The 13401-nt window shown below is 40.9% G+C and overlaps 1 protein-coding gene across 8 annotated transcripts in view; it reads left to right on the top strand.

Annotated features, from left to right (window-relative positions):
* dlgap4a (discs, large (Drosophila) homolog-associated protein 4a) overlaps window positions 1-13401 on the top strand; it is a 72488-nt gene that overhangs the window by 42577 nt on the left and 16510 nt on the right. For 3 of the 8 annotated variants that reach the window (XM_067527366.1, XM_067527367.1, XM_067527368.1), the window contains 5 exons: window positions 8767-10056; window positions 10434-10669; window positions 11064-11141; window positions 11691-11838; window positions 12731-12971. In XM_067527366.1, the coding sequence (XP_067383467.1) occupies window positions 8836-10056; window positions 10434-10669; window positions 11064-11141; window positions 11691-11838; window positions 12731-12971 (1924 nt within the window). In that variant the 5' untranslated portion in view covers window positions 8767-8835. The remainder of the gene's footprint in view (window positions 1-8766; window positions 10057-10433; window positions 10670-11063; window positions 11142-11690; window positions 11839-12730; window positions 12972-13401) is intronic. The other 5 variants (XM_067527371.1, XM_067527369.1, XM_067527370.1 and 2 more) reach the window with 5 other exon arrangements.

The following is a 13401-nucleotide window of genomic DNA, read 5'->3' as shown; positions in this document are numbered from 1 at the left end:
ACACCAGTTGGAGAGCATGGACCTATATGCTTTGTCAGCAGTGAGATGGTATGAGCAGCAGCAATGGAAGTGCTCCCAGCACTCTCCCGAGATGGAGCTTCAGTGCGTCATCTGTGAGACAGGCACTCTCCGTGTTGGCGAGGCAGTGTATTCAGAGTTCACCTTCTGTCCATCATCACTGCACTGACTGCCAGCTATGGGGTCTCCACGGGGTGAACTTGACAAGATCTGAGGATTTTTGAAAAATGGGCACTGAAACTGCCGAATATGGTTGTCAGTTTGTATTAGAAAAATTCCTTCTTATACTTTGTGTCCGGACTTTCCTCCACTTCCCACAAGGGTGAGTAAGATGCTTGGGGAGCAGAGCAGGAAGCTCAGCACACCCCTGGCCAGTGACAAAGATATGTGAAAAAAAAGAAAAAAACTTGCCAGATTTTGACACCACAACGAAAAAAATTGTGCTGTTCAGTATCCAAAAATGTTTCTTTTGGATATGGACTATTTTTTCATTTCCCAACCTGTCCTAGCCTCGGCCCAGCTTGACCTAAAGATGATATGTAAGTAACATCTTCCTGGCTGAATGCATCTGACTCATAGGATTTTGTTACAGCACTCGTGAAAGGGAAGTTGACAGTTATCTACCACAGTTATCTTTGTGCACATCTCTGCTGGAATGTGACAGGTGAATACAGTTTCCGAACTTGATGAAAATCATTACACTCCACCGCAGACCAATTAGACTGCAGTTTCTCAACACTAAAGTATTCTAAGAATAACAAAACCTCTCTTAGTTGTCCCGAAAGTTGACATTTTTTTCAGGGGCACTGAGCACATATACAGGAGACCTGAATGGGACTTTACCATGTTTCATGTTCAAAGGGACAGAAATATATAAAGGCATCTTTCATGTGACCCCACCAACATAAAAGGAGGCAGTCCTCCACGGACCACAGGGTCCGTGGTTTGGTCCCTGGCCCCGGCTACGTGTTGATGTGTCCTCGGGCAAGACACTTAACCCCAAGTTGCTCACCTTGCATGGCAGCTGCGGCCGCCATCGGTGTGTGAATGAATGAATGAGGAGCAACATCGTAAATTTTTGCATAAAAGTGCTATATAAGTGGCTATTTACAAGCTTTGATGTTTATTCTAATTACACCATTTTGCAGGTCATTATAGAAAGAAAACCTCTGCATATATAATATGATCTTTATGCAATCCTCCAGTCCTGTTTAAGTGGGGCTCTTAATGGATATATGTGCTCCTCCTCCAGCCCTCTGCTCTATCCTGCCTGACCTTAGCTGATGCAGTTGAACCACTGCATGGTCGTGTGCAGTACATGCTGAATCCTAAATCCTGGTACTGTTGGATGCTCTAATCCCTTCACACTACAGAGAGCAAAACAGCATATTAATTTCATCTTGTTTTTAGTGCCAGGGCCAATTTGAGCAGCTAGGGATAGCTGCTGTACGCCTGGCCTGAGCTTGCCTCCCTTAGGATTTAAGTAGGACTATCGCACAAATCCATTTTATATGACAACAGGAATATGATGTTTATGTTAATGCAACTGAAAATGTCCATTGTGGAAATATGTTCCTTACATTTATTAATTACACAGTACACTCTTAGGTTATTTTATTAAATTGATCTTATTTTTAGAACTGATGCTTTCTACATTGGTATCAAATTGATTGTCATTAGATGCCCTTCTTGTCTTCATGAATACAAAAGAATACATAAAATGCATAATGAGTGGACACGGGTATTAAAGATCATTATTTAAGTATACATGTATGTGCACATGACTGACATGACAGTTTAAGGTCACTGTCTTGCTGCACATTGGAGGCTGTCCCACTCTAGGGGTCAGTTAGAATTGAAAGAGATAAACCACACACAGCTCACAATCAAGCTTTAATCCAGCCTGCAAAGAATTAACCCCAATAGTTCAGAAAAATGGGTTAGAAATGCAAAAGGCTATTAAGATCCAGTTGTGTAAAGTAATGTGCCAGACAGCAGATTAGTTTAAACTCAAACAAAGCTCAAATAAAGCAATTGTACTACATCCTATGGCAAAGTATTGTGTGTTCTGCCTTTTCTGTTTTTAACATAGATTGTAGCATTTCCTCTTTAAGCCCAGACCCCTGGGACTTTTAAAGCTTTGACAGCCTTTTAAACGAGCTCTGGTTGAGGATTCACCCAGCCAGCTACTAACCAAGAGCATGCAATGATTCTCCAGGGGCTAGAGGCTCTGCTGAATGTATGGGTAGTGTGCTTTGGCAGTGTAGACACTGGACTATGCATGCTAAACATGCATGACACAACAGCACATGACTGCAGAAGTTCATACATAGAGTGCATTATTGGGTGCATTATGTCTTGTTTTGCCTGAGACCAATACAGTGTCAAAGTCATTTTATAAGAGATTTAAATTCACAGAATTCAGCACCAACCCCTACAGCTGCTGGAGTTCTACTTTATAAAGACAGAAACACAGACATGCACACATTTAATAGTATGTTGTGTCTTTTCAAACCTAGAATTTGTCTTTTGCTGTTAGGCCTATGCATTTATTAACACATCTTACTATCAGATAAATGTATTGATTTGAACATCTTTGAATTACATGGCTCTTCACAAAGCTAATATTAGGATAAGGTTTTTTTTTTTATTGCACCCATATTATATGATCTCATATCAACTCTTCTATCCAGCACTATGTTACAGATTCTATCATGCAGAGGATGTTTGTGGTCAGTTAGTGCTGACCGACTGGCACAAGATGTTAGCAAATGAAAGCATGCAGACAGTAACCAGCAGCAGTATAGGTGAGGATGCTAAATGGCCCAAGGGAAAAGTCCAACATCTCTTTCTAATTACACTTCAGTGCATGCACTGGTGAACAAGGAAGAGTGGTGCATTGAGATCGCTTTAATGGGCAAAGCACTGATGAGACTCCTATGAACACCAAAAGCTCCTAGTTTTAAATATTTCAGCAGGCTTCACATTTTAAGAGCAGCAAACTCAACAATGTGAAAGAAAGATGCTTTCAGATGTCGGAGCTATACTTGCATGCCATCAACAAAGTTCTCTGATAGGCAAGTCACTGAATAAGATATCCATGTGTTTTGGATAGCGTCACCTCCTACACCAAAAACACAAATAAATGTAGTTGTGTAACTGGACTTGGCCTTTTCAACAACAGAGATTCAGAAAAAAGGGGGAGAGGGTGTTATTTGAGTGTAATAGATGTGCACTTATTGGCCTTTCCTGTTTTAGCCATGTTAAAAGAATAGTGTGACATTTCGAGAAATAGGCTTATTTGCTTTATGGTGAGGACTGAGTTACTTGTGAAGGGTAAATATGAATGTACGGTGAGCAGTTGTTTAGCACAAAAACGGGAAACAAATACAAGGTATATGTTTTGTTCTCATTTGTCCATAAAAAGAAGCAATATTGCTCTTGTTGTCCAAAGAGAGCAGAGAATAACATTCGCAACAGCAAAGAACAAGGCACAGATGATATAACTTTGCAACTGAAACAAGCTATTAGTAGATTCTCACCAGACAGTGGGCAGTGTATTACAACATAGTTACAAAGTTGAGGCGAATGCTGTCAGAGATGGTGTTGGCTCATCTAAAGTGTTAATACTGTAAATGTGTACTTGTAGTAGCTCGGATCAAAAGAGATACAGTATACGGGTCATCAAGAATATTATTAGATTAATTTGAAATAGTCTTCTCCAGGATGCCTATGTCATATTTAATATACTATGAGGTAGGTAGTTATAGTGGACAGTAACATAAATATAGTGGACATGTGGCTGAAAGAGAGTGGATGTTTGAGAGAATGAATGAGAAAAAAGGTGATTATTGAAGGAGACGGCAAAATCCAATACCGAGCAGCTCTATATTCGGCCTTAGAACATGGAGCGAGACCTGGATCAATAATTCTCTCTTTCTTCAACATCTTTCCCGTCCTGCTGCTCATCACCAGAGGCAGGAAGGGAAGTACACAGCTACAGGAGGCATTTATTACGGGCCTGCTTGGTGGCTCTGTGAGAGCCAAGCCAAGCAACTGATTGTTCTGCTTGTTATTAGGTCTCGTGTAAATTTAACAGGGGGTGTATGTCAACACTGGACTATGTGATACCACCTCCCAATGGGGTTTTTGATGTAGTTGCAGCAATTTCACTGTCCCAGTGTGGACATGATGCCCCATCTGTTAAACTGTAAATCTAAATTTAATTTATATGTTTTAGCGTTTTATTTAATTAAAGGAAACACACAAAAATCCTTCATTAACAATCAATCAATAACCAAAAACAAAAAAATTTCAAGTTCAATTTCAATTCAATTTTCATTCAATTTAACTTAAAGAACCCATGTGTGAAGCATCCTCAAGCAGTGGACCAAAATTGATTCAGCACTTCCAATAATTCAGTGTAACTACATTGTACCAGTGCTGAAAATCTGGGGCAGCTGTAACACAGTTGGTAAGGCAGTCGTCAACAGGATCAGTGGTTCGATCCCCAGTCCCAGCCACACTGAACCCCAGGTTGCTCCCGGTGGGTCAGGTAAGCACCCTGCATTGCAGCCACCACCATTGGTTTGTGAGAGTGTGTGAATGGGAAACAACATTGTAAAGCGCTTTGGATGAAAGCACTATATAAGTGGCTTTTTACCATTTAAATCTTAAAACCTATGTTTTAATGTTAACACCTTCCAAATGGATAAAAGACTATTTGGGCTTTTAATAAAGACAGATTTAGAAAAATCTGAACAGAATATAATAGATCAAAAAATGCTCATACACTCATAACAATGAATACAAAAGGAACATAATTTCTGCTCTTTAAATTGTGCAGTTGGTAGGTATTTACTGCTTATTTGGCTGTTCTTGTCTTTTATTTATTTAATAGAGCAGCAGGACCAACTTAAAGTTTTAGAATTACATTATTGTTTTAGTGGAAGTAAAAATTGAATAACAGAATGAAACAATTTATCGACTTACTGACTTTTGACCTACTGACTCTGAATATAATGTTTTATTGCAATCAAATTGTAAAAATGAGTCATTGCTGAGTCTGGAGGAATTAAAAATATGAAGTGCACTATTTATGAAGATATTCGACAGCTGTAAATGTAATGCTTAGTATAAAAAATCTTTTTCAGGTACAACAACTGTTTAATACAAACCAACATAGCTTCCTCAAAACAATATTTTATTGCAGATTTACAACAGAAATATAGAAGTAAATATATTTTGAAGTGTAAAATTGTTAACAACTATGAAATGATGCAGTTATATAATAAAAATACAATGGCTACAATGATATACTGAGGCAAATACTGCATTGTCCAAAAATAAGACTGTAGTTCATCTTACATACAGTACACGAACAGCAAAGTAGCTTGTTTTCATACTTGAGTGGAGCAAACATGGAAAAAGACATTTTCCATGTTACATAGGTTAATAAAGCTTGTGACATTACTTTGGTTTTTAAAGGCTCTGGTGAATCAAGTACACAATTTTGTTCTTTTTCCTGTAGTGTAGTGAAGGGGGACTAGCCAATGCTTCGTTTTTTAAAAATCTAGTTATGCTTATAAAAAACATTCATTATTTCAGTGGAGGACTTTGGTTAAAGGAATGACATGAAAAATGTATCGAGGTCAAATACTGTTTTAGCTCAGTTTATTGAGCTTTTTATTCTATTTTATTGTCTGCACTCTTAGTTGCCTGTGTTCGGACTTGAAAATTTTATTTAAAACAAATGGTTGCATATAAAAAGAGAGGCTATAGGTATAAATTATATTTCAGTGTGTGTATGTTGGTTTTAAATAAGAGATCATATTGCTTTCTTTGTGTTTAAAGGGAGCATTCTGAAGGCATTCAAGCATTTAATGCATGTGTTCTATTTAAAGACTGTATAAATTGCCTTGACCTTGATCATTGACATTTTCTAATGTTTGACTCCATCTGTACTCACAGTCACAATAAGCTACTTCTTTCAAATATAATTTTCTATAACGCTTAATGGTGACTGTGACTTCACATCAATCAACCAATGGCTTACATGAGCTTTTACCCTCAAAACGACCCTTAAAGCAGCTGAATACACAAACAACTGTGATATCACTCACCACAATTTAAGTACAGCTAAATACCCGATACAGATCTTTACATGAGGTTGTTTAAAGTTACACTTTACACTATACAGACGAGATGAGCTAGAGATCCTTGTTATTCAATGGGTGTGGAAAATTCTCGGACATAATTCCCACTGGCAGTCTTTCGCTGCCCTGTTGTGCATGTGTGAAGCAGCTACACATACTGTATTTCTAACATCACATACAATCCAAACAGTCATTCACCTTGTAATTACGTAGGAGCCTGCTGGTCACTATCACACAGACAGGCAGACACACTGAACCTGTGACAGAATTGCAGGAACTGTGAATATTATTTCTTTCTCATCTTGCCCCTGTGATGCTCAACACTCGACAGGGTTTCGTTCGTGCGGAGGACGGGTGGGTGAGCACGTCTATGTATGTGTCAGTGTGTTGGTGTGTCAGTGTGTAGGTGTGTGTCAGTTTGTCAGCATTGACACCTACAGGACGTCACCACGTGGGGTTGCAGCCAACTTGGGAGGATGAATTACAACAGGCTGCGCCGTTGTAAAACGCCGGTGTGTTTGTCAGCACACTGCTGTGCCCATCCAGGAACACTGACTCAGATAAGTGACTGCTCTCACACTGCAGAGAGTGTATGGGAGGTCAGAGAGACGTAAGAAGTGGCAACCCAACACAGTGGAATGAAAATGTGTGCAGTTAACATGCCATATTCAGCTCCCAGGCAAGATTTCATGCTTGCTGTGGGAGAGGGCTCTTACCATTGACTGATCGGTGAGTCACTCCACTGTGATACAGACAGCATCTGTTAGAGTGAATTTAATGCAACATGGATTTCTGCTGTGTGAATTATGAGTTTTCATAAGCTTGATGCAATATTATTGTCTGTTCATAGTGAGCTTCGAAAATTAGTAAGCCTGTGATAGAAGAGCATGTGACAAATATCTATTTTCCCCAGTTGCTCAGGGTTGTGTTTCTTTAGTGTTTTGTTCTTTACACATCAGTACAGTCAGACCACTGTGGAGATGCTCCTGGCCAGGCCACCATTTATAATAAAGATACATCATCCACAATAAATGACAAAACCAAATGAAGGGCATTTTAAAACTGTCTTTCTTTGGTTTCATAGGAGGCCATTTTAGCTTTAGCTTTATTCCTGAGAAGTGGCGGGAAATAACTACCATTAGCTATACAGTACAGAAGAGCTGTCATACTCTGTCAGCTCTCTGATGATTGATTATGCAAAATCTTCCCAGAACAAGGAGCTCGTCCTACAAAACAAAATGAAAACATACATAGTCTATAAATAATAACAGGGCAGTTGGGCTGAGGTTTATCAGATTCAACACAGTATTTATTTATGCTTGGATCTAATATTGGTGCTACTGAAATACAACTTTGAGTTATTTGTCTTTGCCACATAAGTCTTCTGTTTTAGAGAGCATTAGAGAAGATTTATTGTTCCCCATGGTTCGAAAGGAACGGAGTCACAGTTTATCCACAGTAAGTAGATTCGAGAGGATGGCAAAGCAGCAAAAATGATTTGTGGAAATGGGGGTTCATTTCCTGCTTTGGAACAAGTAGTGCTTCTTAGATATAAAGCACATTTTCTGTATGAGTATATGTATGAGGCACAATATCGTTCTCATATGCATTGTCATTGAAGCAGCTCCAGGCCGTCCATCACTGTGAAGTCTTAGACTGGGCCTCTGGCTCTCCAGTTTCTTATGGTAGAATAGTCCATGCTCTTAACTATATAGTCTGTCATTTTCTATAAGGGTTATTGTTGGGCGGATTCAGTCTGTTTCTGTTTTATTTTCACCCTCCTGGCTTCATTTTTATTATTTGTTTAGTGGCAGAGTGAGGGACACTGTAAGCCAAAGAAAATCTATATGGATTGTTCAGCTGTTTGACTTTAACCACACAAAGCACAAGAAATAGTAGGGAGAATATAAATAGGGAGAAATAAATAGTTTTTGTTTAGTTCAACATTGACATATACATTCTTAAATGTAATTTAAAACTACAAAACAATGTGGTGGTGTGTTTGTGTGTTGGAACCCATATCAATTGTTGTCCCTTGTGCTCTTGCTGCTGGTGCTCCACCTTGTGGTTTGTTATGTTAAGCAACTTATGTGGGAACTTTCTGTGCACACAATGGCTCTGTTCGTCCGGTCACACATCTATGTTCTGGTGCCTCCATTAAATGCACCACACAGAGTCTATAATGTCTGTTCTTTTGTTTGTTTGTCTAATTGCCATTCAGAAAATCCAAAGGTGTGGCAAGAAAAACACTTCTAAATGGGCTCTAACTTTAATGTGTTCATTAGCTTTAAGTATGGATGTGCAGCACTCTCCCTCTGGGGTTTATATTGCTGTTATGCACTGGTAACTATAATCTACAAAAAGGGACGCTCAGTGGCATCTTTTATTAAACATTCCTAGCTGAATCACCTAGTAGAATAGAAACAAATGCGTCAGAGAACTAAAATAACTTGTCTAAACCAAACTGCCTAAAATATGAAAAGAAAATGCAGAACTGTTTATATGTTTATCACACTGCTTGCACAATAACGGCAGCACCAGTCAGAAACGTGCGTGTTCACAAGATTGTTGTCTCTGTCTTTCTATGTTGCAGAATGAATCCCTCAGGTCTGTAGACCCATTCTGATTGGAGTCATGTTCTAAGGACAACACCTCAGCCACCATGAAAGGGTTAGGAGCCAACCGCAGTCGTCATCTGTCTGACTCGTGTGAACCAGCGGGATGTCCACAGAAGCCTCTCTGTCCTTTGACCTCTGACACTCATGGCTCATTTTTGTTGAGCCCCACCATAAACCACTATGGCACTCTGGATCCCCTTCTCCACCAGTGCTCTCCCACGAGCCCCACCGCCCTGACCCCTGACTGTCTGCTGCCTTTCAGCCAGATGTGCAACAGCAGCACATTCCCTCGACTGCATTTCACTTCCCAGACTGACCAGGTTGACTGCTCACAGGGGTGTATGGCTGGTGGCGGCGGAGTGGGGCAGGGTAGCAGGGCAGGTACACTTTCCACCTCCCTGTCTATGGGTATGGGCTTGGGTCTTGGCCTCACTGGTGCTCCTATGATCACTAGTGGATCAGCCACCATCTCCTCTGCAGCGGCAGCAAAGATGAATCGGTTACCTTCCAACCTACTGGATCAGCTAGAGAGGCATCTGCCCCTGCAGCGTGATGGCTTCAGTACTCTTCAGTTTCACAGAGGGCGTATGTCAAAGCAACGCAGTGAGAGTCCAGGACGCATACGTCACCTGATGCATTCTGTGCAGAAGCTATTTGCCAAATCCCAGTCACTGGAAAACTCTGCAATTAAAGGGAGCTTAAATGGGCGCTCTGCTGGAGGAATGGCTGGCACCCCAGGGACTGGTGAGAACGGCGGGAGACCAACCCGCAGGAGCAAAAGTAAAGACAGGGCTAAAACAGAGGGGCCAAAGACGAGATCTAGGCCCAATGCGTTGGGCCTCTGGAGCTCAGATGATGCCCTTGATACTGACACTACCAAAGCTGGCACTATTGCTGTAGGTTACCGCAACCCACTGAGTATGATGACTCTTGGCAGAGCAGTGTCGGATAGCCAGGCTGCTCCCAGACATATTCCACAGGGCTACAACACCATTTCTGCACATTCTCTCAAGACCTCGAAAAGCAGCAGTGACCTCAAGTTCCTAGCATGCCCAGTGACACAGGTAGGCTCTAAGGAAGAGGAAGGAAGAACAAGGGAAAGCAAGGATGATACACTGATGAAGAGGGGTTCCTGGTCCACCCTTACCCTCAGCCAGGCCAGGCAAGTGTTACAGAAGGGCTCTGCTACAGTCAACAGGACCCTGCTTAAATCAAAGTCATGTCACCAAGACTTGGCACAACAGTTCCTTCAGGTAGGAGGGCCAGTGAGTATTCATCTTCATCCACATTCTTTGTACATTTGTACGTGAATTGATATCTTTCCTATAAGGTTTCAATTTTGAGCCATGCCACACGATTTCTGCTTTGCCTGATCATTTATTTAGACTGAGCCTTACTCTGTTCATATATTGTTTAAGCTTATTGTTTATACGTTTTCCCACAAACCATGACTTACATTCCAGTCATATTTTCTTTTTTTAAGCACACTGCTGCTATATGCCCAGGATCACACTTAATATTTGCCTTTTGAATCACATATAAACCATAAAGTGCAAACCGTGTCTAAGGGCTGCAGCTGAAACATGTGCATTGATGTGTATGGTATGAATGTAAATATAGCATGTATGTTTTCACAATCCAGGTTCCGCTGGGGGATGGGGCAGGAACTATAGGTCGCGGCCGGGCCAAAGGGACTGAGATCCCCTGTCGAAGGATGCGCAGTGGCAGCTATGTGAAAGCCATGGGGGACTTAGAAGACAGTGAGGACTCAGAGGGAAGTCCCAAACCTTCCCCTAAAAGTGCAGCTCGTCGCCAGAGCTACCTGAAGGCCACCCAGCACTCCCTGAGTGAGCAACAGCCGCCACCTCCTCCACGCAAGTGAGTTCCACAACATATTCAATTTCATCATACTAGAATTGTGACCTTGATTGTAATACTCATTGTCTAACCACAGTTGAGCTTGTGCTTTTACTCTACATCCATTCAAACAGAAAAAAAAGGAACTGAAGGGGTTTTTGTTGTTAGAACTGTGGAAAGAATTATTTTTCTTGTGTCCCCATAGGTAGACAGCAGGTGGCAGCATCTTGTCACAAATAATTGAATCTGCAGCTACACTTAGTAAAAACAAGTCAACAGAAGCTAAACATGGAGGTAGAGGTCCAGCTTAACGAGAGGGGACAAGAAACGCCATGCAGTATTATCTTTATTTGCTATAAAAGCAATAGAAGGTGAAATTTTGCCATGTGTTTTACCCCTACATCCACACGGACAGGCCTCGTTGCTACGCTCTCATGCGGGAGGATTTTCTGTGGTCTCCTCTGCAAAGTGCATGCTCTATGCAGCATCTGAGGTCAGTGTCACCCATAGGCAGGCAGTGTGGCCGTTCACCCACCCTCATTTGCCCTGCCACCACTACCTACCTTTGTTTGCCTAACCTTCACAATATGGTTCCTCTCTGCCCCTTGTTCCATCTCTTACCTTTAAGGCAACCTGAGTGGTGTGTTAGCACTTTACACTTACCTGCTACTCCAAGCCCTGATTTCACAACATGCAGTTTTTCCATGGAAATCACTGCACCAAAACCTGCCTCATAGTGCACGTACATTTTCACTAACACCAGGTGTCACAAGGGAAAGACAGACCAGAGGAAACTATCCATGAACTTCTGAGATCAATCAAAAAATAAATGTGATAAATTGTTGTTTCCTCTGTGCTGCTATTTGAAACCCCAGCACATATCACTCTCCACAAATCTAAATTGTGTTTAATTTTAAAATACCCTGGGGAACTTTTTGGAGTGTAATTTAAAGTTTCTCCTAGATATAATCAATTAAACACAACACTCCCGTATTTTAGTATCTGACTTCAGAGAAGCTGATTATCATATTCACTTTCACAGCTCCCTGCCGTCCCTGAAAGAGCTGTCGACTAATCGGAGCCTTGATAACTTAGACTGCCTGGTGAGCCTATTGGAGGCCCCTCCACAGCGCAGGAACAATGATTTCAGCCAATGCTCTGGCACACTGGGCAGAGGCTTGGGCACTCAGGTATGTCCACTTATCTAATGTGTTTTGATTGTGGTTTCATGTCAGTAGTTTAATATTATTACATGTTTCAGCTAAACTAATAGATTAGGGTCATATAATAAATATTCATTCAAGTCAGGGTGAAGCTAGTGGCAGAGAATGTTTAAATACATGTAATGTCTGCTGACCCTGCTGAGATATGAGGAATAAGCTGCTGGAAAGAACTTATGCTTGGATCTTCTGTATAAAATTGAGGGAACGTGTATATCTTCATCAGTTGGATGCAGAATCACACATCAGACTAATACAAATAGCTTTTCACAGAGAGGTTATAGCAATAGTCTGTGCTTGAACATGGCAACTTTAATATTAATTTCAAAATGACCTGAAGATTCACTTTTGTATCTTTAAAAATGACAAATAGATCCTAGATTATAGAATTTGTTCATAATCATCTTGAATGAGTTGGTTTTGAGGTACAAGCATAAAATCAACTGCTACTTGTTTTTACTGTATCGTATGTTGCTTGGGATCTGGGTCATCACTGCTTCCTCCTGTCATAAAATGATAGCACAAATCCCTGCAACAAAGGAAAACTAAAACAAAGCTATTCTGAGTAACTCATACAATGCTGCATCAAATATGCAGCACTGAATATGGTTGGGACTTGTGTCAACAAACGTGTCAATATAGTCTCACCTTACCTCACCTCACCATTTTTTGATGGAGTACTTGCCCCTCCCCTCATCAATACCACAGTTGTGCCCTTCAGCAAGTACATTTGATGTTTTTTTTTTTTTTATAAGCATATTGAATAAAGTTCTCTTTTTACATTGTCGGTTTGACATTTTTAGTTTAGTAAAAATACTTTTTATAGACAATGCCTGTTTCTCAGTGTGCCCTCTGCCCTCAGCATGTGAGCATGCACACATTCTTTCAGGTATGCGGGCAGGGCTGTGGGCACTCCGCACTATACTGTGAGGGGGAATCGCGGGCAGTAGGGGCTCTGGATCTGCCTGCACCTACGTGCTTCCGGTCGCGCAGCCACAGCTACCTGCGGGCCATCCAGGCAGGCTGTTCCCAGGATGAAGATACGGCCTCTGTGGACTCAGATTCACCACCACCCACCATTACAGGCTACAGCTCCAGCACCAGTGAGTATCACTGAAAGGAAAGGCTGGGACAGAGCTGCTGAAAATTGTTAATAATCTTTAAAAATAGGAAGTGAAAGGGAGAAACTACATGACATTAAGATATACCACCCATGTCATCTACAGTGTTTACACATTTTATTATAAAAGTATACATACTAAAAACTCTGTATGTTTACTTAGTATAAAACATACAGAACACTACAGTTACAATTATTTTTCTACAAGGATCATATTAAGTTTCCCCTTATAGGGTTGTATCTTAGAGAATTAGTTCAGTTTCTTGTGGGCCATCTCTGCAATGATTGTTTTGAAAGTAAACTTCAAAAATATTCAGGACGCCAGAAAAAAAGGTTTTGGCACACATTTGCAACTAAAAAAGGAGTTTTAGATACAAGTTCTTCCAGCTTTGGTGTTAACAGTCAGAGTTTAG

Source organism: Channa argus, chromosome 13 (assembly GCF_033026475.1).
Source record: "Channa argus isolate prfri chromosome 13, Channa argus male v1.0, whole genome shotgun sequence".
Lineage (NCBI taxonomy): Eukaryota > Metazoa > Chordata > Actinopteri > Anabantiformes > Channidae > Channa > Channa argus.
This window is presented reverse-complemented; position numbering and strand designations above follow the sequence as displayed.